At 41.6% G+C, this 24,106-nt stretch overlaps 1 protein-coding gene across 1 annotated transcript in view; it reads right to left on the reverse strand.

Annotated features, from left to right (window-relative positions):
- Positions 1-24,106, reverse strand: part of SYTL5 (synaptotagmin like 5) — a 164,336-nt gene that overhangs the window by 47,037 nt on the left and 93,193 nt on the right. The window contains exons 4-7 of the mRNA XM_075059764.1: positions 20,162-20,277; positions 16,503-16,635; positions 9,936-10,061; positions 2,347-2,503 (exon numbers count right to left, since the gene is read on the reverse strand). Of these exons, the coding sequence (XP_074915865.1) occupies positions 2,347-2,503; positions 9,936-10,061; positions 16,503-16,635; positions 20,162-20,277 (532 nt within the window). The remainder of the gene's footprint in view (positions 1-2,346; positions 2,504-9,935; positions 10,062-16,502; positions 16,636-20,161; positions 20,278-24,106) is intronic.

Raw genomic sequence — 24,106 nt, forward strand, 5'->3', positions numbered from 1 at the left:
CTGACGGCATGGCTGATCCACTTGTTACAGTCAGTAAGATCACCTTTTTTGGGCAGTCTGACAATGAATCCATGTTTCCACTGGTCAAGGGGGAGTCTCTTTTTCTGAGACTTCGCTGAACAGCTCTCCAGTTTCATTAGTCTGGTAACGTCATGTGCGCTTAGCATTTCTGCTGTGATTTGATCATCAGCCTCAGCTTTGTTGTTTTTCAGCATCTTGATTGCAGCCTGTGCTTCTGATATCTCTATTGGACTGATGTGGAGATCAGGATAATTAGCTGCTGTAAAACATTGTAAGGCAATTTTGGAATGAGAAACCTCTTCAGATGTTAGGAATTTGTACTAATTAAGCAGCAGTAAGAGCAATTTCCTTGATCATATTGCCCTGCTGAATGACTGATGGGGGTTATATCTTTTACCCAACACAACAGAACTACATGAAATAGAATCATACTGAAAGACTGTATTCCCACCTAGCACTTCCAATACCTACACACGTACATCACTGCTCACAAACAGATGTCTTGTAACTGCTATCAGTTCTTTATCAGGTGTTGCCATATTTTTTAAAAAAGCAACAAAATAGAGATTGACATAAAAATGTTTGTAACAGGGGGGCTTGGAAGGCCAGTTGTCCTACTGGTTGCAGTGCAAAACTTCCTGCCCCCTGCTTCTGTGGTCGAGATGCCTCAGTCTTTAATGAAGGAGGGTAGTGGGACTCTGGCTCTCCCACTCTACCGGTCTCAACCCAGAGCCCCGTGTAAGTCAACCCCTGAGTAGAGAAGCTCTCAGCAGGGGGTCTATGTCCACTGCCCTGGGCTTCTTCCCACTGTTGCCCCTTCAGTTTGGGGCACGGCCCCTATAGTACAAGTTCCTGTGATGTTTGTCTCTAGTATTGCCCCCTCGTGGACGCTGGGCAGTGTCCTGCTATGGTTCCAGCTTCCCCTGGCAGGGCAGCCATAAGTTTGGTGGGGTGGAAACCACCCTCAAGATCTCAGTGCTTCAGACCCCAGGCTCCTTGTAAGTCAGGTGCTCCTAGACCTCTTTCTTTGCCTCTTTTGGCCAGGAAGATGGTGCTTGTTTACCAGTGGCTACTTCAGGTAGGAAGCTAGTGATCCTTCCCTCAGGTAGGGAAGCAGCTAACTCCTGCCTCTCTGACAGTAAGCTCCCTTCTTGTCTCTCCCCTCCAGGCCTGGCATTGGCTGCAGGTAGAAAGGGGCGAGGCTAGCTGGGCCCGAAGGCTCTTTTTAGCCCCTTCCATGCTGATTGGAGGTTTCTCTGCTTCACCACACTGTTATTCAAAAATCAGGACACACTTGAAACTGTGAGGAGAGGACCTGACTGTGATGGAATCACTCAGCAACCTAGCATTTGTGCAACAGCGATTCGTTAGTATTACAGATCAAACTTGTCCTGAATGAAGGAGAGAAATCTTTGGGAAGACTCACTATCCCAGAAGAAACGACACACCAATATCAAGAGGATTCCTTCCCCAGGACAGAAGTTCATTTATGGGAAGAAAGGAGAAGGTCCTTCCTCTCATTCACTCTGCCATTATGCTTTGGCCCTGCCAGGAAAGGCTGATACGGCATTCAAGAATGTGGTAATCTCTCTCTGAGGGAAAGTGGTGGTGCTTTCTCCCAGGGCCTTAGAAAGCTTAGTACAGCATCCAATTCCTAACTGACCCTTTGATCACTAATCTTGGACAAAGGTACAAAGACATTTAAAAAGCTAGGCCCAGAAACTGCTTGGATGTTCCCTTTCATGCCCAGCACTAGTCAGAGGAGTTTGGGGAGCAGCTTTAAAGTCCAAACTGTCTGGAGCTCTGCATAGTACCCACCACAGAAGCAGGTCCTTCACACCTGTACCAACCTCCTGATGTCAACAAAACCTTCAAACTTGAACTCCTGTGACTCAGTTTTTCTCGGCAAGTTGCCTAACTGCCTCTCCTGTCAAATTCCTTCTGCTATCCTCTCACTATTTTCCTTCAACCTTTCCCTTCACAGCATCCCAGGGGTTAAAATCTTGTGGAAACTGACGGGTGTGGATGTACCCTTACATCTTAAGTAGTAATTTTTAACATTTAAGTAATAACAGGACATTTTAGAATGAGAATAATGTTTGCCAATCCAAAAACCAGATCATTGATAGTGAGTTTAACAGATTTCATTATGGTGAGAGACTGTCACTTGTCACAACAGGATTAAGGAATAAATAGTATTATCTTCAGCAGCCTTAGCGTTTATTGGTTGCAAGTTGATCAGATATTGACTGTGGTGTGTATGGTTGTGGTGTCAGTGATGTCTGAAGGGGAGATCTGTGCAGTTAGTAGCATTGACACATTTACCCTGCCGTAATCTGAAGTCATGCTGCATGTGCTCAGTGCTGGTGACCTCGGACAGACTGGAGTGGAGGTATTGCTTCGGTACCCAGAGCTCACTGTGCCTTTCATGTTACCGGGAAGGGTCTCTGCATCATTGTTGTTCAGCGAAAGAGTGCTCCCCCTGAGGAGACAGGACAAACAGATCCCTGTTTTCAAAACATTGGCAACACAGCAAGTGGGGAAAATAGGAAACACAGTTTTCTAGAACTATCTTGTACCATATAAGCTACATGTGATCTACTCTAAGGATGGATCAGCTACAAACACCACATGGAAACTATGAATCTATATCTAGTGGCAGGGAAGGGAAGAATTAGGTGACGGTTGGTTGGAGATACCGTCTGTATACATTGCTTGATGCATTTATTCTCAGAATTAGGAACATTTTAAACACGTCTCTGGCAAACAGCATTAATATAATCCAAGAACTGCACAAGATTTGTTTTCCTCCATGCTTATTTCATAAGTGCGCTTATTTTCAGCAGCTGATTCATTGGTTCCTCACATGGCATTCCCCATCACACTGCCCCTTGCTTTGCAATAGAAGTTACTGCAGTATGATGGTTCTGGATGCACCTGCAGATTTTTTCAATGCCAACAGACACTCCAGGTGAGTCGGCTGGCTCAGCTGCTCCAAACCTCTCCATCTGTCTGTCTGCTCCTCAAGAGGGACAGTGCTCCACACTGTCCCATTTACCTTGTAATGAGAGTTCCTGGCCTGAACAGGCCAGCAGTTCCTACATGACTCTGCTCACTAGTGAAATCACACCACATTTTTTTGCCAAGCTTGCAGTCATTCAACAAAACTGACAGAAAGAAACAGTGTTCAGAATACAGGAATCTGACTATTAATACTCAGCAGTGTTATCATCTCTAAATGGGCACTGATACAGTAATTCCAGTCCATGCCACCAGGAAAACATGATCACAGGAGAGACTGGGATAACAACAGAAAGGTGATGGAGGGGAAACATTGCTAGAACTGAATTGACATTTTCACCCACATAAACAAAATGTTACTAGCCTTCTCAGTAAATCTGTCAGCGTTCCCTTCATGCTAGATGTGACACATGAGGGACACCTTCGCTTAGTTTATCCTGTCAAATCACATTTTGAATAACTGCACTGAAAACCCCTTTTGCCACACTGGCAACTTTTATAAAATCCGCTGCTGAACCGAGGAACAAAATTCTTGACTGTGACAGCTCATGTCCCTCTAGTAACTTAAGTCAGAATACAGATTCATGAGACCAGGGTTGTATTCAGAGTGAACATATCCTATTTGGAGAGTTTAATGTCCCTTAATAAGAAAAACACTTTGATAGCTTCTTATCTGTGAATGTAAGACTAAAATACTCTGCCACCCCAAAGAAAATGAAATATTTTAGGAACAGCAAGGAGGTGGCCGTTGTGTACTGAAGACCCCTGGATTTTTGTTCAGTGATGGCTCCGTTATCTTTACATGTTTGTGAAAAGTTCATATCAAAAATAATTTGTAGGGTTCTCTCCCAACCCCCATCCACCCTATGACTTATATAAAGAGCTGACTCCATACTGTTAGGAAAGAAAGCTAAAACTATTCTGCGTCAACTGTATTCTAGTGTCACTGTTGGGTTTGGAGTCTCATACTTCTCAACTTTCAAACTTGCAATACAAAATAACCAGAATGTCTAACACTTGGGTTTTGTTGCATGTTGCACAATAACTGAAAGATTGTAATAGATTTTAACTAATAAACCTGTTTTTTAGGATGTTTTCTCATTACGTGAATTAAAAATAAAAGTTGTTAAAAAAGAAAGCTTGAGAAACAAATTCCATAATGTGTAACCATAAGAACACCTATGTGCATCATCAACCAGATTTGAAATAAGGACTTTCAGTCACCCAACACAGACCTCTGCTACTTGAGCATATTTTCTCCTTTACCTCTGTTTGGGTCAACTGCTACAGGGGAATGTGACCCATTTTGCCACTCGTTTACACAACTATTTGCTAGACAGCAGTGAAACACTGAGAGTCAGGATTTGTTGATTCTGTTCTGGTTCTGGGCATATGTCTACATGGAGTCAGAAGGTGTAATTTTCAGCTTGAGAAGACATACCCATCTTAGCTCTAATTCAGCTTGTGTGCTAAAAACAGAAGCATAGTCACTGTGGTGCAGGCGGCAAGAGGGCCCAAATATGCACCTAGGCAGGGCCATCCCTGGGGGGAGATGCGGGGGCCTGGGACAAATAAGCCCCCACCAGCTTGGGGGCCCTGGTCTGCATCAGCGCAGCCAGGGCCCTGGGCGTGCGCGGTGGCACCCCCCACACTACTAGTTCCTGCGCCTATATCTTCCAGGACCGAGCATGCCAGCCAATCACACTGGCCTGCGGGGCCCCCCAAAACGCAGGGCCCAGAGCGGTCATCGCAATTCACCCTACCCAAGGGACAGCTCTGCACCTAGGGTCTTGGATGAGATCGGTTTAGGCAGCTAAACTGTCCCACTGCTCACATAACCATGGCTACACTTCTGTTTTTAGCTTGCTACCTTGAACAGAGCTCGCTTGAGTATGTCTACTCAAGCCAGAAATTGTACCAGCACCAGTGCAGACATACCCTGGGAAGGGAGGCAGTCCTGCAGTTAGAGGAGTTGTTACCAACATGTTAGCCAAGCACATAGATTGGTGTTCATTCAGTCTGAAGGAGGAGAGTGGCTAAGTAAATGAGATTTAAGTCTCCATTTTGGAGACCTTGGTTCTTTTACCATTTATGCTAGAAGTGACCTTCTGTAGCCTCACACTGACTTGTCAAAGATCCATATATCTTTGTTGGGATGGGGTAAGCCAATGTAAGAAGGGAGCTCATGACATCCTGGCTCTCAGGCCAGTGCAGTTTTCCCTAAAGCAAAGGTGTTAGAGCAAGAATGAATTTACATTCTTTTCTTCCTTCCCTTTTGTTGAATATTGTTTGGTTTGGCAAGGCTGCTGAAAGAGGAGGCCAATTTATTCAAAAAGGGCAACAGAGAAAAATCCAGGACATCATTGGTGTTGGAAGAAGCTGTTTAAGATTTTTTTATTACAATGATGATTATTTTGCAATTCCAAGCCGATATATAGGATGGTTAAGAGAGATTTTGATGCTATTTTTAACAATTAGTATTTAAATTAACAAGAGTACACATAATAAATGTACCTTATGTATATGACATTGTTACTTTTTCAATCTGATAAGATATGAATAAGATACTATACTGTAAGCATCAACATGAGCTGCTCCCTAGTCTTTCCAGACATCTCAATGAATTCAACCTTTCCTATAGGCAGTGAGGTAATTCAGTCATCCAGACAGAGTCCCTCCTGAACACACAGACATGTCAAGATGTGCCTTTAGTAGCTCTATTGATACAAGCCACTGATTTGGACGGTGAGGCTGAGATGATGGATAGAGGTGAAAATTGCCATATTGAATCAACACTGATGGAAGAAATCCTGAATCTTGCCTCTGGCTGATGCCACTACTTGATGTTTAGACCAATGTACGACCCACCAGAGCATTCCTAATGCCCATGGCCTGCTTCAACGCAATATACTAATGGCCAATTCATTAGCATTTTGTCATCATGTTTACATCATTTTAGTTTACACAAGTGTGTAAATAGACAATACTGTACATAAAAACAACCTGTCTAAATACATATGAAACAAGCTGAATTTAAAATATAAATAAATACAGGTGACTTTCAATCTTATTAAAATATGTAGAATCTGTTTGGCCCACACAAGGTTGTGCTCAGGTTCATGTGACCCTCCTGTGTAATAAGGTTGGGTACCACTATTTTAGATGAAGCCCAAAGGGAAAAGTACTTTTGATGGTTCTGGTGATTACCTGTAAGTTTGCCCTCATGTTTACCTTCTCTCTGTCTCTAAGGGTATGTCTACCCTGCAAGTGAAGGTGAAATTGCAGCCCAATAGGCATACTCATGCTAGCTTTAACCTGGCCAGAACAGGTAGCTATAGTAGTGTAGACATGCCAGCACGGACTAGAAACCAGACCAGAAGTCTGCTAGAGGCTCTGGACATGTACTCTAGTTGCTAGCCTGTGCTGCCACATCTGCACTACCTTTGCCACAGGTATGCCTGCTCATGCTACAATCACACCTTAACTTGCACCGCAGACATAGTGTAAGGCTACATCTACACTATACGCTCAGGGCGTGATTCCCTTGCTTGTGCACACATACCCACACTAGCTCTGACTGAGCTAGTACAAGTATAAATCACAGTGTAGCCACAGAAGCACGGGTTACGGCAGAACAGGGACAGTCTAGCCATGCTGAGCACATATCCATCAGCTTCAGGCAGATTTGTACTTGGGCTGGCTAATCCATGCCTCTATAGCCACTATCCCTGCTAAGGACTACCCTGCTACTTATACTCATGCTAGCTGAAAGGGAGTTAGTGCTAGTATGTGTACACAAGTAGGGGAATCACACCCGTAGCTCGTACCCTAGACACAGCCTAAGCTTTTGTACCATGCTCACTGCGGCAGATCTGAATACCCACTGCAAAGTCTATTCTGCCCACTTTGCAAAACACATATCACAGAAGGGAATTTTAATGAAGTGGGTGATCTACTTCTTGTTCTGTCTTTGGACATTGCATTGTAGCAATGCTAAGCAGTAAGATAGAACTTTGCTTTCAAGAATCTGTCACCCCAATCCTTCCAGTTAAGCAGAAAAAAATACAGGTACAAAACAAAAAAGAAACAGCAAAGAGCCCACCTCTGTTCTAATAAAACTTCAAGGCACAAACCATGGCTGCACACAAAAGGTCCAATTACCTAAAGGAAACTGGATTTGGATTCTAGACAAGAGTTGACTTTGAAGTTGGCCTGGCTAATGAGATCTGTTCAGAGTGAATAAAAACAGATTGATGTTTACAGTCTCCCTGAACTCTCCCAATTTTTCACCTTCTGCAGTACAATAAATAATTATAGTCAACAAATCAAAAGCCAGGAGGGAAATAAGTTGCTTGTTTAAATAATAGGACTCATCTGCAATTAATCAATTATTATGATGTTCTTCTTACATAATACCATTCACAATGAACTTTGAATGCTGCCAAGGAGATTAATATTCAAGCTGCTGTTCATTTAATTGGCTTGGATGTTTTGTATTTAAAAAAGCTACTGTTTTATGTTTATTCTCGGAAAAACACAAATTTTTTTTCCCCATCATCTGGGACCAGATTTTCAAAAGAGCTTAAGTCCTATTTCAGGCACAAAAATAAGTGACCAGATCTTAAAATCTATGAATTTTGAAGGCCAGAAGAAACCATTATGATCATTTAGTTTGAACTCTTGCATAACACAGGCCCAAGAACTTCACACAATACATTTCCGCATCACGTCCATAATTTCTGGTTCAGCTATAGCATATCTTTTAGAAAGACATCCAGTCTTGACTTAAAGAACTCAAGTGAAGGACAATCCACCATATACCCTGGTAAGTCATTCTAATGATTAATTACCCTTGCTGCTAAAAATTTGCATCTTTTTTCTATTCTGAATTTGTCTAACTTCAGCTCACAACCACTGGATTTCATTATGCCTTTTTCTGCTTACATTACAATGGAGTAGAAAAGGGGACTGCTCTGCAGTGCCCTTTTCAGGGCCATGCCCAGTACAATTGTACCAGGCCCTCCCATTGGAGTCTGCAAGGGTCTGCCGCCTACAGCTTATGCTGTAACTCTGTGTCAGTCTCTAAACAATCGTGTAACAAAACAGCAACTCAGGATCTGGCTCGCTGCACCTTAAGATAAAGACAAGGGGAAAAAAACAACCTGAAATGCAAGTGCTTATTTGCAGCTCTTAGGTCAAGGCCCTGGCCTGGGGTTAGCCCTGAGGAGCTCCTCCTCTGTCCCAGTCTCACCCAGCTCTGACCCTGACCAAAAGCAGGCATGCCTTCTTTAACTGGCCTTCTGGTTCTCCACTAGTCAATATTTCTCTTGGCCCTTCTAGGCCTCTGGAGGACTGTCTTGTCGGTCACCTGGTCTGAGTGGATTTTCGTCGGGCAACATGTGTCAAGGTGCTGATGCCTCCAGCAGGAGACAGAGAAGGTCTGACAGACCCCGTCACAATCAGATGCTGAGGTCTTTTAGCAATCTGGCAGCAAGTTCTCAATAGGAGCAATGTGTCATAGCTCCCCTGAGGTATGACAATTTACAGCAGTTGATTATGTGCCCCCTTACCCTTATTGCAAGGGCTGAGTGCTACAAAATCTAGTGGTTTGTGACTGCTTGCTTGGAATTACCATCACAGTGCACTAGGGGGCTGCAGGCCTTGCCCAGCACCATCAAACAACCAGAAAAACTCACTGCTTAACAAAAAATTAATAATAATTTTTAAAAGTACTTTCACATGTACTCTGGTAATTCTGTTGCCTTTTTATGGAACGAGTCTTGTGATATGTTAAGAAAACACGTTACAGAGCAGTGGGATCAATTGCTCTCATTAAATAATAAGGACAGAACAAGCAGTAAGGAGCAGCACAGAAAATTTTCTTACAGTTGCATAACTGTTCTTGTTATTAATGGAACAAACTGCTCTGGGAGATTATGGATTCCCATCACTTCAGATATTCAAAGCTATGTGTAACACTGATATATTACGGATGGCTCAGGAATAATTAAATTATTTTTGCCATGGTATGAGGGATGGATTTGACCCCACTAGGCCAACCCACATGATTTAAGGATACCAGCATAGGAGTTGGGAGCAGACCATTCTCAGTGAAAGCCCTGGACACTGGAATTAGTTACACCCTTCACCCCCAACTCCACCAGAGTTCATGTCTGTGAGGATGGTGTATTTCCACTTGTGGGAAATAAGGAAAACAAACCCCTCCAAATGTTCAAGTGCTACTGTATATATGTTTTGAGTTGCTAAAGAATATTGGAAATTTCCATTTGAGCATAAAGTGAAATTACACTATTTTTCAATCCAAATCATAAGATTTCTAGGCAAGTGAAACAATCAACACTGAGTGAACACAATTTGTATCCAGCATAATTTGTGGAAATTATGCAAATAAGAAAAGTAGTAAATATCAGTTGGCCAAATTCTGGATTTATTTTTGCATGTTACAAAATCTGCATTCAAAACATGGGCATCAGGTTATTTAATACTCAACAGTATTATTGTTTGTAAATGGGCAATAACTGAGGTCTCTTACACCAGAAAAAACTGATCAAGGAATTAGTTAGATATCATCAGAATAATTATGGAAAGACTATGGAAGTGAAACATTTTAAAAGCTCAACTGACATTTTGCCCAAGTCAGATATTGCAGTCAGCTTTATGCTCGACTGACTACAGGCTCAGTTTTGCAAGGTGCTGAGCACAGCTCGCCAAAATAAGTGACCAAAAAGGACAAAATTTTCCTGAAAAATGTTGACATTTTTCAACCAGCTCCAGTAGTGCTGAGCACTCAAGAGCGCAAAGGGTTACACAGGACTGCTCTGGGCCTATCTGGATCAAGCTCTGAGCTATCATCAGACTTCTCTGACCCTTACCTGTCAGAACAGGGAGTAGACCTGACACTGCGTAAACTTTGGGCATCAGCCTCTGAACTGCTGCTTCTTCCATCTTCAGCTTTCACACTAGTGATTTCTCCTTTGGTCACTGCCCTGATGGCCTTCCTGAGGAGCATAAATTAAAAAAAATAAAGCAGGGTGAAAATGTAAAGCACACAACACTTAAGCCAATGTTACTTTTGTGAGATCTTTCCTATTAGAAAAGAGAGCAGGCAATGGTTCTGATAGCACCATGCTGTGCTTCTAGGGGCTATGTATTTTGAGTATTGCTGAGGTCAAAAATAGAAGAGGCAGTCACAGGTTTAGGAAAAACGCTCACCTCTCTCTCCGACTCACATAAATAATAATAGAGCCATATGTATTACACTACCAGTTAAAACATGCCAGGAGTTGTGCAAACACATAAGAAGAGACAGAGCCTGCCCCAAAGAGCTTATGATCTAATAAAACAAAAAACAAAAAAACACAGAGGTGGAAAGGGGCATGAAAAAGTCCCTACTTAATAGCAGGATGATTGTCAAATAATTGTGGCTGAGCTGCAAACAAGACATGGAAAATTGCGGAAAAGTAAAATGGACCTATATTAATTGCAGTAATTTGGAAAAGCCAGAGAAGACCTATTTGTTAAAGAAAAATTTGCTGGAACAATATAAACACTCAAGTATTACATTATGCCTTCTCATTTTTTTGATAATCAGACATTTAGCCGTAGTTATATTCCAATCATTAATGCACAGGGCTGACAGCAGGAGCCCAGTCAGAGTCAGGGCCGGCTCTACAGTTTTTGCCGCCCCAAGCAGCGTGTCGAATTTCCGCCACAGACGGTGGGGGCAGTCCGTGTGCCCTTAGGGTGGCTGGCACGTTTCCACGGCAGCGGCAATTTGGTGGCAGCTTCTATGTAGCCGTGGACAGCTAAACATAGAAGCTGTCACCGAATTGCCACCACCGCGGAAATGCGCAAGCCGCTCTAAGGGCACATGGACTGCCCCTGCTGCCCATGGCAGCAATTCGGCGCGCTGCTTGGGGGTAAAACAACAGGGACTGCTGCCCCCTGCAGAATGCCGCCCCAAGCACCAACTTGGAATGCTGGTGTCTGGAGCTGGCCCTGGTCAGAGTCCCCCCGTTAGCCCCGGGTGGCTGGCAGCCAGGGCTCCTACTGTCAGCTCTGGATGGCTGATAAAATTGCAGTGGAAGCCGAATATTGCGGGATCTGCAATTCTTGCAATATTGTGAATTGAATAAGGCCTTAGGTATGACATACAATCAATGTGGTCAGAGTGACAACTTCAGTTAGTAGTAGTTCTGATGACACTAAGTATCATGTTAGTTCCTTCTGCTTCCTTTTTATTGGTTGGGAGTGAAATAGGTGGGTAATGAGGTAAGAAAGGAGAGGAGCAAGAAAGGATAAGATTGAGGGAATGAGAGAAGAATGGGAAGATGGCGTAAAGTAAAGCAGACAGAAAAGGAGGAGATGATGAAAAGGGAAGTGGGAGAGTCCTGTGTTGTGTCTGGAGCACAATGTTATCATTCCCTCCCTCCTCCAAGAGCCCAAGTAAAGATGTCTTGGGTGATGTCAGAAATCTGAGAGTCTGAAGCTGGCTCCTGCTATGGCTGCTAAGATGCCTTAGTTAAATTTGTTGATGGAGACTATATATTATACACCTCTACCTCGATATAACGCTGTCCTCAGGAGCCAAAAAATCTTACCATGTTACATCGAACTTGCTTTGATCCACTAGAGTGCACAGCTCTGCCCCCCTAGAGTGCTGCTTTACCACGTTATATCCGAATTTGTGGTGTTGGGTCGCGTTATATTGGGGTAGCGGTATATATTAGCTGCATTGTGATAACAGATCTAACTGTTCCCATGGCTTTTCAAAAAGCTGTGTAAAAATCACTCATGGTACTTTGCTCTGATCTTCCAGTTATAAGATCAATCTTCCATTATCAAATATACTGCAGAACTCTTTTATCACAGAGGGTGACGACCTGACAGACAGGCCCAGCGTCTTCAAGGAGAGAAGATTGTGGAAGCAGAGAAAGAACTGACAGGGATTTGTAGGGGATCTTAATGCAAGACAGTCTTTGTTAGCAAGAGTTAGGCTATCTGTAACCCTAATAACGCGAGATTTGTAGAAGCGAGGATTGTGTGAGGTGAGTGGAAAAGAACTGTGGGAGAAGTTGTTTTTTGACCTTCTGTAGATAATACGAAATGTAGACTGGAGTCTCAGAAGTGAGAAAAACAAGATATCAGGATGACCTATGTATAAACAAAATGCAGCTGTTGCTTATTATTGTATGTAACAAAAGTATAAATGCTGCTGTAATTGTTTACCTGTTGAGAGACCTTTCTAGGAAGAGGAGACCCTATGTCCTAGTGCACTCTCTCCCTGTTGTAGCTGCTAAACAGAATAAAGTATCTGACTTTGCTGCACCCAAACAAAAAGTGAGAACTGAGTTTTTCTCCGACAATTTGGGGGCTCGTCCCAAATAAAAGGATAAAAGGGATCTGAGAGCTTCTGGAGATAAGCTACTGTTGACAGCAGATGGAGAACGATTTGGCAGCATAGCACTTCCTTGCAGACAGCTTCCTGCTGCTAAGGATGCACTGTACCTATTCAGAGACAACCTCTCTCTAAGAACCAGATGGAGGGAGGCTGGGTTTGGATGGTTAGTTCTGACCTCTGTTCTGAGACAGGAGGTTCAGGAACAGGTACAGATGTATGAATGGGCGAAAGGCCACCAAATTGTCTTGGCCATGAAGGTAGTGCCAGGATTATGGTTGCCTTGTCCTGCTTTGACCTTCTTGAAGACATGGGATAATAGATATATATTACCGGACCTGACCACTGTACCAGAAAGGTATTCTCCTGGAGTTATGCCTGTGGGCACTTAGGAGCTGTAGGCATTTCTTGTTTGCTTAGGTTGTAAAGAGGTCCCACAATGGGAAACCCCACTGCCAGAAAATGTCTTGCACCACTGAAGAATGGAGCTCCCACTTGTGATCCTGGTGGAAATGCCTGCTTAGGATGTCTGCTAAGGTGTCCATTGCTTCCAGGAGGTGCACTGCCAAGGAGATTATCCAATGCCGAATGCACCAGTTCCAGAGCACAACAGCTTCAATGCAGAGTGGGGTAATCTTCATTTCTTCCTGTTTGTTTATACAAAATACTGTAGAGACATGTTGTCTGACATGAGTTAGACACGTGCGGACTGGATGAAGGATAGGAACCTCTTGTATGCTTCATGCACTGCTGAGAAGTCTGATGCTTCGTTCCGATTCTTGCAGAATCCAGGACCCCTGAGAAATATAGCCATCCAGGCACACTCCCCAGCCCAGAAGAGAGGTATCCGTTGTGAGTGTCTTTGTAGGTGGTGATGGGGGGAAACACAGGCAACCCCTATGCAAACAGTTTCTTTCATTTCCCATGCAGTGAGAAATGTGAAGATGTTTAGAGGAAGTGAAACTTGTTTGTTCTGGGCATCTGTGCTTGGAAGCATAGACTGTCCACAACCATGCCAGGAGGCACCAGAGATGGAGCCTCACGAAGGATATCACCTAGGTGCAGGCAGCCACGTGATCTAGCAGGACCAAGTCGGACAGGACTGCCATCTGGGGGCTGGAGTCAGAGCTGGGTGATGATGTCCCTCATCATGCAGATTCTGTCCAGTGGTAAGAGTGATCTTGGTGCACCATAAAGGGCAGGACTCTCTTGTGAACTGGATGAATGTCTATATGAAAATACGGATCCTTCAAATCAAGGGCCACAAGGCAGTCACCTTCATTTATGGATGGGATAATTGAAACCAACTTGCTCATCCTCAATTTTGAATGCCGTATAAAGACATCAGCTGGTCCAGGATTGGTCTTCCCGCCCCCCTTCATTTTGGGTACAAGGAAATATCTTGAGTAACAACCCTTGTCCCTGTGTTGAGAAGGCATAGACTCTACTGCCCACAGCTGAATTAGAGAGTTCACCTCCTGTTTGAGAGACCTCTTGTCAAGACAGATGGGAGGAGTGTTTTGGAGAATGAGTAGCAAAGAGTTCTATGGTGTAGCCTATCAAGATTTTGTCTAGGACCTATCTGTCCAACATGATAGGGTGCTGCATTGAGAGGAAACGGGACAGGCAGCCATCAAAGGCTGTGGAGATAACTGGTACTGTGGAGACTGGCTGATGTCTTTCGAGCATCTCATCAAAATACCTTTTTCACGGGAGGCTGGGATTGAAGAGGGGAAGGTAATGGTGCACTGTGACTGCCATGCTATATGTGTGTCACTTCCTAGGGAGCTCAAAGGACCTTTACTGAGAGATGGGCTGGGAGCCAGGATAGGATCTACGAGTTCCTCCTGTGCACCAGATATATATCCCCAAGGAGCAGAGAGTTGCACAAGACTCTTTAAAAGAGTGAAGTGACTCATGTGTTCCCTTGCTGAACAGGTTGTTACTCTTGAAGAGGAGGTCTTTTACTGTTGCCTGGACCTCCTTGGGGAAAACCTGAGGATTGCAGCCAGGAAGCCTACCTCATCATGACCAAAGTTGTCATATCTGTTTGCAGGGACAATCTGTCAATCAATTTTCCCCTTGTCAAGGATGGCTTGGAATTGGAGACCACACTCCAATAGCAGCTTATTAGCTAACTCCAAAAGCTTGTTGTAATTAATAAGTCATACTTGGACATCAATACCCGGTTATTCACTATATGAAATAAAAGGCTAGCTGATGAAAAATTCTTCCTGCTGAAGAGATCCAGCCTCTTGGCACCCTTGACTTAAGGGGTGGACCTAGGCTGGTGCAGCGTGCTGCGTTCCATAACAGTCTGCACCATGAAAGAGTTCGGATTAGGGTGGGAGAACAAATATTCTGCCTCTTTGATGCCTTTTTGGGAGAGTGGCGCAGGTGGCTGAAGTGTTCCCCACCACCTTAGCAGCTGCAAATATGGCCTCATTACCAGGAAGTCCCACCTTGTCTGAAGGATGTCCAAGAGCTTATGAGTTGGATCTTGGACCCCCTCCAAGGAGATCTGGAGGGTTTCTGCAATCCTCCTTGGGATGCCTAGTTACTAGTCATCTGGTGGCAAGAGTGAGGCTGGTGCCACTCCCTCAACTGGAGAAGATGAGGAAGAAAGTGGATGCAACTTTTCTCTTGAGTCCCTGCACTGGGCCAAAGTCAGTGACAAGATACTGGATTCAGTGAAGCTGCAGTCTGACCCAATATGACAATTCCCATGTTTTCCTAGCTTTCTCTGCAATAAATATTTCCCCTTTGGAGTTGATTTGTAACTTGAAATACTGAAATTTTAACCATAGCAGATCTTCCCATTTGAGGATGAATTGCAATAAAAAGGGAAGATAAGAAACAGGCATAAATCAGTTCTCTAAATATTTAGTTACTGTGCTATTAAGTGTTCACAGCAAAGACAGTAAATGCTCCACTCCACTAAGGAGGCAGACTTTCAGTATACCTTCACCATGGCTATTAACTGCATGAACTGTAATTAAATGCAATTTTTAGTGCCACCGATTCATTAGGCTGCATTCCCTTCATCTACATAGGAGTACTCAGAAGCAGCAGCTGCTTCTTTTATCCAGCATTAATGAGGCAAAATCAAGTGAAGTTTTGACTGATTGTCAGAGGTCCAGTTCACTCCTCTATTCCCTTGCCCATCACAGCCCTTATAATTTACATATTCAATACGCTGTAGATGCACCTGGATAGCAATTCAATCAGTACTAATTAGCAAACTCTTAACCAAATGCTTTTCCTATGAAGAGTGACCATCTATGTTCCATGTCAAAACGTGCTCAATTTACCAATAAAAAGTTGTTTTTCTAATTGCAAGCCTCGCTAACTCAGCCCACGATCCAAAAGTTAAGCTGAGTTCTATCCTTCTCATGCATCAGTACCAATTTATGCCCCAGTAACAACTATGCAACCCCACAGCACATATACCATTCACTCTTTACGAACACATAGCCCCACTTGCCTTACGACACATTTTATTGAGGGGATATTCTAAAGATAATGGGGTTGCACAGACGTCACTGAGACTGTAATGTGCCCAAGCACTATTTTTATTTACTGAAGATGATTCATAAAAGGAAAACACAGTTTTCAGATCACAGGGTGAGTTTACAGAGCTGGAAGTTCGGGGCAAAACATCATTTTACTCGTAAACTGAGCTAATTTTATGTGGAAGCCACTCAGAGGAAACAAACATGGACCTTTAAAATGCCATTTTTCAGAGTATAAGCACACTTAGAGACACTTCAAATTCAAAGTGTAACCTCTTCCCAGGAAGAAAAATCCAATAGTTGCCATTGCCTTTTGCTGCTACCTTGTAGCAAAAGGTAGTTATAGCTGCATTTCCTACGAGACTGCAGTCTAATGATAGCAATTGTTTCAAAGCAGCTTGTTTCGAACCCTGAGAGATTTTGGTCTGATCTGCAATACTGGAGAGAGCGAGAGAGAGAGAGATTCAAAAGAAAATCTGCTCAGAGGTGCTACACTCTGAATGATCAGTTTCCAAACTTCAAGACTTTACCCTGTCTTTCTGGGTCCACTGAATATTGATTTCTGCCCACTTGTGGAGGAAGCTGGGGTATCTAGTCTTTGCTCTACAGTCTCCTGGGCCTGATCTTTCTCTTGTCCTCCTTCTTTCTTACTGGAAACAGTATCTGAAGAAGAAAAAAAAATATTCAGAGAAATACAGGCAACATATGCCAAGTGTGAATCTGATATAGAATATGTTTTTAATTAATTAAAAAACCTGTTCAGACTATCACAAAGCCATTTTTGCATAGCTCGGTTTCTTTTTTAAATAAGAAAGCATCACAAAAGTAACCAATTTTAGTTTAGTTATTTTAGAAATTTGAGGCAGGTAGGTTGTTGTTGGTTTTTTCATTTGTTATGTTTTTCAACATTTCCATTGGATTATGCCCCCAACTTTGTTGCTAATTAATAAATTAAATAAATTTAGTGATGGAGGAACATGACAAAACACACTTTGCAGTTTATAGCTCTTCCTGTGTTAAGTGAGAGAGAGCACGTTCTCTGCATTAAAAATGTTTTCATCTGGGAGGAAAATGTGGACAAAATGCTTTGGACATTACTTTTTCTTCTCATTATACATCTAACAAAAATATAAATACACAAATACAGCAATAAAAACAAAATATACATCTCAATATCTTGCATAAAATAAAGACAGAAAACCATGAATGCTAGTCATGTGCCAATGGACAATTCTTGAGGTGGCACTCATACCTGAAAGGTCAGTATTTTGACAATAGAATATCAGAATTCAAAGTCGTGGTTTTGTTTTTTTTTAATGGCAGCCAGCCCTCCTTCTTCCTAAATACACTTAGTCACTGTAACTTAGCCGCTGAATATGATAAACACTACCTGGAAACACAGGCTGTACTTAGATGGTGGCATGTGGGTGAAGTGTTAAAATAGTTCAGCTGAGAGGACCTTTGTATTCAGAAATAACTCCTATTCCTTAAGCTGGTGAAGCTGTAGTGGAGGTGAGACATGGAGGCAGCTCTGAGGAATGTAATATGTGCTATCCCCTGTTGGATCAGTGAAGCAGACCACATTATCCATGTGTAAACATGTTTGTGTATGTGCAATGGGTAGCTAGGTGATAGGAAAGTTAAGATGTTGCCTCAGAATAAAGAGGTACAAATAAGCTGGCATACAGCCTGTGATCTAGCACTTAGCAGGTCTTCCCCCATGCAGAATAAGAAAAAAAAAATCTAGTACAGTACAGAGAATTACAGTTTGAGTTTGGGGTGGGGTGGGGAGAGAGAGGGAAAGCAGTGGCAAAGATGGATAATTAGTGTTGTTTAGAGGTCAGCATAATTCATGCTGGAATGTCTGGATGTAGGATCCAGAAAATGAAATTTGAGAGATCTTGCACTACTGAATAATTTGTCTATGTTTATTTAGGTCAAGATCTCCTATAAACTGTAAGCTTTCAGGATAGAGAGGGTGTTCTTTTCAATGTTCTGTAAAGTGTCCGGTACTCTTCAGACCTTGGCTGCAAAATAAAAAAGTTGACTAATACATAATTACTATTCAAGTTCAGTGATCACTGGGAATTGTATAGGAACACGTTACTAGATGCCAAAGAAGCCACAATCAAGGAAGAAGGCCATATCGGTTAAAATATGACTGCGTTTAGAAGGCAACTATAAAAAATAAAAAAAATTAAGATATAACAAACAGAAGAAAGGGGAAGTTGATAGTAATGAATATAACTGTAGAGAACTGAAAAGGGAACCAAAAGAGACACAAGGAGAAATCTATGGCCAACTGAGTTAAGGACAATAAGGATTTTTTAAAGCATATTAGGAACACAAAGAATCTGAACAATAGTATCATTCCATTACTAAACAGAAATGGTAGAATTATCAATAATAATGAAGAAAGGCAAAAATCTTCAATAAATATTTGTTCTGTATTGTGGGGAGGGGGAGACTATGTAATCATGTCATATGATAACACTCTCTCCATTCCATTAGTATCTCGAGAATGTTAAACAGGAGCAACTAAAGTTAGACAATTTAAATCAGCCTATCAAGATAATTTGCATACAAAAATTTTAAAAGAGCTGGTTGAGGAGCTTGATGGACTGTTAATATTGATTTTCAATAACTCTTGGAACATCAGGGAAGTTCTAGAAGAAAGCTAATGTCATGCCAATATTTTAACAAGGTAAACAGGATGACCCAGGTAATTATAGGCTTGTGAGTTTGACATTTATCCCAGGCAAAATAATGAAGCAGCTGATATGGAACTTGATTAATAAAGAATAAAAGGAATGTAATATAATTAATGCCAATCAGCATGGGTTTATGAAAAATAGATCCTGCCAAACTAATTTGATACTTTTTTTTTTTTAAAGATTAAAAGTTTGGTTGATAAAGGTAATAGTGTTGATGTAATAGACAGACTGCTGTATGGCATTTGACTTGATATCACATAACATTTTGTTTAAAAAGCTAGAATGATACAAAATTAAGATGGCACACATTGAATGGATGAAAAACTGATAGGTCTCAGAATGTAACTGTAAATGGGGAAATCATCACTGAATGAGTATATCTCTAGTGGGGCCTTGCAAAGATTGGTTCCTGGCCCTTATGCTATTTAACACTTCTAGTAATGACTTAGAAGAAAAATATGTAATTATTACTGATAAAGTTTGCAGAAAGAGTGGTAAATAAATGAAGAGGGTAGGTCTGTAATACAGAGATATCTAAACTGTTAGTAAACTGGGTGCAAGCGAATAATGTGTGTGTTAATATGGCTACATGTAAATGTATACATCTAGGAACACTGGATGGAGGCCTTACTTACAGGATGTTAACTATTCTGGGAAGCAACAGATCTGAAAAAGATGGGGTAGGGGGTGTTGTGATGGATAATCAGCTGATCATGCTGTGGTCAAAAGAACTAATGAAATCATGGAATGCATAAACAGGAGAATCTCATGTAGGAGTATAGAGGTTATTTTACCTCTGTATTTGGCACTGGTGCGACCACTGCTGGAATAGTGGGCATCAGAACTGGAGACAGAATTCAAGGATGTTGATGAGTTGGAGAGGGTTCAGAGAAGAACCACGATAACGATTAAAGATTTAGAAAACATATCTTATAGCGTTAGATTCAAGGAGTTCAATCTGTTTATCTGAACAAAGAGAAGGTAAAGAAGTGATTTAATTACAGTCTATACATACCTACATGGGGAACAAATATTTAATAATGGGCGCTTCAATGTAGCAGAGAAAGGTAGAATATGATCCAATGGCTGAAAGTGGAAGCTAGACAAATTCAGAGTGGAAATAAGGTATATAATTGAACAGTGAGAGTAATTAACCATTAGAACAGCTTACCAAGTATTGTGGTGGCTTCTCTATCACTGGCAACTTTTAAATCTAGATTAAATGTCTAACAGAGTTGCTCTAGGAACTATTTTGGGGAAGCTCTGTGGCCTGTGTTATGCAGGAGGTCAGACTAGATGATCACAATGGTCCCTTCTGGCCTTAGAAACTATGACTCTATTAAAAGTAGTGACACAATCTATGAATTCTAGAATACGAAGGATAAAACCCACATTTGGTAAAAACATTTTGACAACTATGTTTAAAATATAAGTCTAAACAGAGAACAACTTTTCTTGTGTGTTCTTATTTTTACCTGGGACTTTGCGTAGGATGGACTGTCTGACAACATCAGTTCCAAGGAGGTTGGATTGTTTGAAGCGCTTTGCCCTCTCTTCAAAAAACCATTCACCTGTCACTATCCTTAGGTGTCTACATGAGAAAGAAACAAAACAAAATGCACACATGAACTGATCCAACCAGCCAGAACTGTTTCTTAAATCGTCAGGACATTGTTCACCCAACATGCACATATACAGCTATGGATCACAGTCACTGTACAAGCTAAAGAATCAAAAATTAGCCTGCGAAGTGTAATATAATAGACTAGATCTGGTAGAAAAATGGTTTAGCCCTCTTCCTTAAATGAAAAATGACTTTTTGGTTAAATGGAAGCTTGCACAAAAATTGATTTTCATCAAAATTTTCAAGGTTTCAGGAAAAACTGGAAACCAAAACATTTTTGATCATCAATAGAAGTTAGAAGTTTTTGGTTTTTTATTTAGTGTCCAATAAACATTTCAGATTTTAGTTTATAATGCCTTCGCGCCTCCCCCCATTTTTTTTAAGGGATGGGATGAGGGATAGATAGGAGAAGAGCAAGATCAGAAGTGAGGGTGGGGCAGAGAGGAGCAGGAGGCATAGGATAGGGCCACAGGAGCAGAAATATCTACTAGGGCAACTCCCACCAGACCCTGTTCTCTGCAGAAGCTCTGCTTTGTTTTTTGCAGAAATGTTGGAAGGTTTATAGTGAATGAGGCAAGGGACTGCAGGAAGAGAAAGGAGGATCTCATGATTAAGGCAGCTGAAGGCTGCCCTAGGGAACTGGATTCTATGGCTGCCTCTGCACAGATGCTGGACAAGTCACTTAGAACAAATTTTTCACAGGTGTTCCTCATTTTCTGGGTAAGCAACATGAGACCCTGGGGTCTGATTTGCAGAAGTGCTGAGCATTCACAGCTACAACTGAAAGCAATGGAAGCTGTGCTTCGAACATGTATAATGCTAAGTACTCTGAAGAATCAAGCCCTTAGGTATCCAAAATTAATTGGATTTTTGAAAATCTAGGCCTGAACATCAATGTGTTTCAGCTCCCCAGATGTATAATTGGAAAAATAATATCACTTGATCTCACCAGAGCATTGTGTAAGGTAATCTGACGTCTACACCAGCTACAAATCACAACCCTGGCCGCAATATAGACATAACCATATTGGGTGTCCCCTCATACCCAGAGGCCCTGTTCAGTCACAAGTGAAAAGCAGTTTGGGGGTCCCATTCTAGCTCACATAACCACCAAAACTGAACCAGATATGCAGTTGCTGTTAGAGGAGGCCGAACACTGTCTGGAAGAGCAGCGTTTGGCAGGTCCGCAATGAGGTGCACTAGCAGAATTGTATAATGGACGCTTACCCAGTGCCTGCTTGCCACATGCCTGGTTACTGACTGCTAGCAGCCCTCATTTTTAGGAGGAACACAGTCAATCAAAACATTTTTTAAAGTAAAATAAATAAGCCTGATTTAAAAGGCTGTCTTATCTCATAACTGCTTAATACTAATAAAAATCACTACATACAGCATACAAAAGCTTTTTTAAAATTATTTATGGAAACTGGCTGGAGGGGAGGAAGGAGTTACTATAAGCTACATTGAATCTTGAGTGTCCACTGGCCTCCATAGCTATTTAAAAACTACTTCAATAGTTCTTCTCGACACCTGTAAACCCATTGAACTCAACCCTAACACTGGAAGGCATTTCCAGTAGTGCTTAATAAGGCACTGCAACAAGGAGTGGTCCATCTCAATCCTCAGGTGCCCCAGGAACCTGTCAGACTCTGCCCACTGAGTGGCAACTTCCTGTGATTTATATTCGCCAGTGCCAATACTGTTGCATGTATACACAATGCTTCTCTACCTTTAGCCCTTTCTTGCAGAGCTGAGGAGGAACAGAGGTCTCTCTTCCTTAAGATCTCTGCACATACTGGGCTGAGCTAGCCCTGGTTATTCCTTCTCTTCCCCAGTACTCTCCTCTTGTGTCCTTCTTATACCCTTCTGCTGATGGACTATTGGCTCATCAGGCTGGGAGGTCGGATGAGCCAATTTACTTATACATCCCCAATCAGCCTTCTCTGGGGGGAGCTGATTGATGCCTAAGTGATCAGAGTGCTGTGCTCACCAGCTAGCTCCCAGCACTCCATTACAGATATAAAACCAAAAAACAGCTGTATGCTTGTATGGCTCCACTAGCAACCTCAAATGTACCAAGAAAAATCTATGCACTAAAATCACAGTTTTCCCTCTCATGGACAAGAATTATTCACACACACAAATATTAAAAATACATTTTAAGATTACTGACTTTAACAGTCCCCAAGCTAATCTATGGACTATATTTCCATCATTCTTAGCTTGTAGTTTGTGAAGAGTATCACATCCTACATCCTTTGGCTGGCAGAACTACTTAGCTTTATAAGTTCTCGGGCCCTCATAGGAATTTATCTATGAAAGGTCAAGAAATGTGTAAATTCAGTCAACATTGATTGGCAAAAACCTTAGTACTCTGAATTGTTGGTACACCCACCCCAAAGAACTTTTAAAATTTTGAATAAAAGTTGGTGCTAATCATACATAAAACATTGTCTGTAAAGCATTCTTCCAGTCTGTTAAAAAGACTCTTTTTGAAACCTTTTCAATTGATAGCACCTGTGTAAATTGGCTACACGATCATAGAAACAGCAAATATTTTCACTTCCTTTTCTAACTGTTTCTTCTGCTTGCCCTTTTTCTTAGGAAAGAAAGGACAGGATTTCCCAGCAGTGAATCCATGGCAGTGGATGGACATTGCATGACAGAATTTTCCTCTACATTTAAAAAAAGTCTAAGTAACTGTTACTGTTTCAAAATCTTATGCGACTCCGGCAGAGTGTGATTTTTCCTGACCTGCATTCATTTCCAAACATATCAGATAAAGAGAATCATATTTAGTTTGTGAGAGAAAGGATATGATTACAGATGATTTTAGGGCATTGAACAGTACGTCTTACTCAGACAAGACTCCAACTTAAGAGAGAGTTTCGCCTGAGTAAAGTCTGAGGAGAAATGAATAGGGCTCTATTGTCAATGAAGAATTAACACTGATGCAATTCTTTCTCATCCAATTATAGATTAAGTTTATTTGAGCACTACCAGAGTAAGTTAAAAAAAAGAATCAAAATCCAGACATATGCCTGCAAATGTGATAATGAAAGATTATCGCCTTAATCTTTTTCTTTGCAGCCTGTTGATGAAAATGCAAAAAACAATTAATAGAAATCAAGCAGTTATTGTCCAAAAGGTATTCAGAAAACCATTTCCACTCAATTTTTTTGTTTATTTTCTAAAGATGTTTGCTTAAAAACAAAATTGACTATTCACTAGAGAACACATAGCTTCTCGTTAGCAGGAAGAACAATTTTCCCCTGGGTGTGATAAAAATATATATTGTCACTACTTATCAATAGCATGATCTTCTGAGGGTGCTAATTCCTCACAGTAAGGCTTAACATAAGTTTAGTACTCTATATCTGTCTTTCCTTTGATTAAATTCCCGTTGGAATTTGAACTACAAAGTTCATTAACTCTTTCCAAGGTTACTCCCGAGTTTGACAATAAAATCCCAAAGTGCTGTTTCTCTCTTACTCACACATCTTATTTTCCCAAGTCTTTTACCACCAACACTTCCCTTGATCCAAAAGAGCTGGTGCGCTCCTTCCAAACCACACACTCATAGATACGTAGACATTAAGGTCAGAAGGGATGACTGTGATCATCTAGACCAGGGGTCAGCAACCTTTCAGAAATAGTGTGCCGAGTCTTCATTTATTCACTCTAATTTAAGGTTTTGTGTGCCGGTAATACATTTTAATGTTTTTAGAAGGGCTCGTTCTATAAGTCTATAATGTATAACTAACTATTGTTGTATGTAAAGTAAATAAGGTTTTCA

The sequence above is a fragment of the Chelonoidis abingdonii genome, chromosome 1 (genome assembly GCF_003597395.2).
Source record: "Chelonoidis abingdonii isolate Lonesome George chromosome 1, CheloAbing_2.0, whole genome shotgun sequence".
Taxonomy (NCBI): domain Eukaryota; kingdom Metazoa; phylum Chordata; order Testudines; family Testudinidae; genus Chelonoidis; species Chelonoidis abingdonii.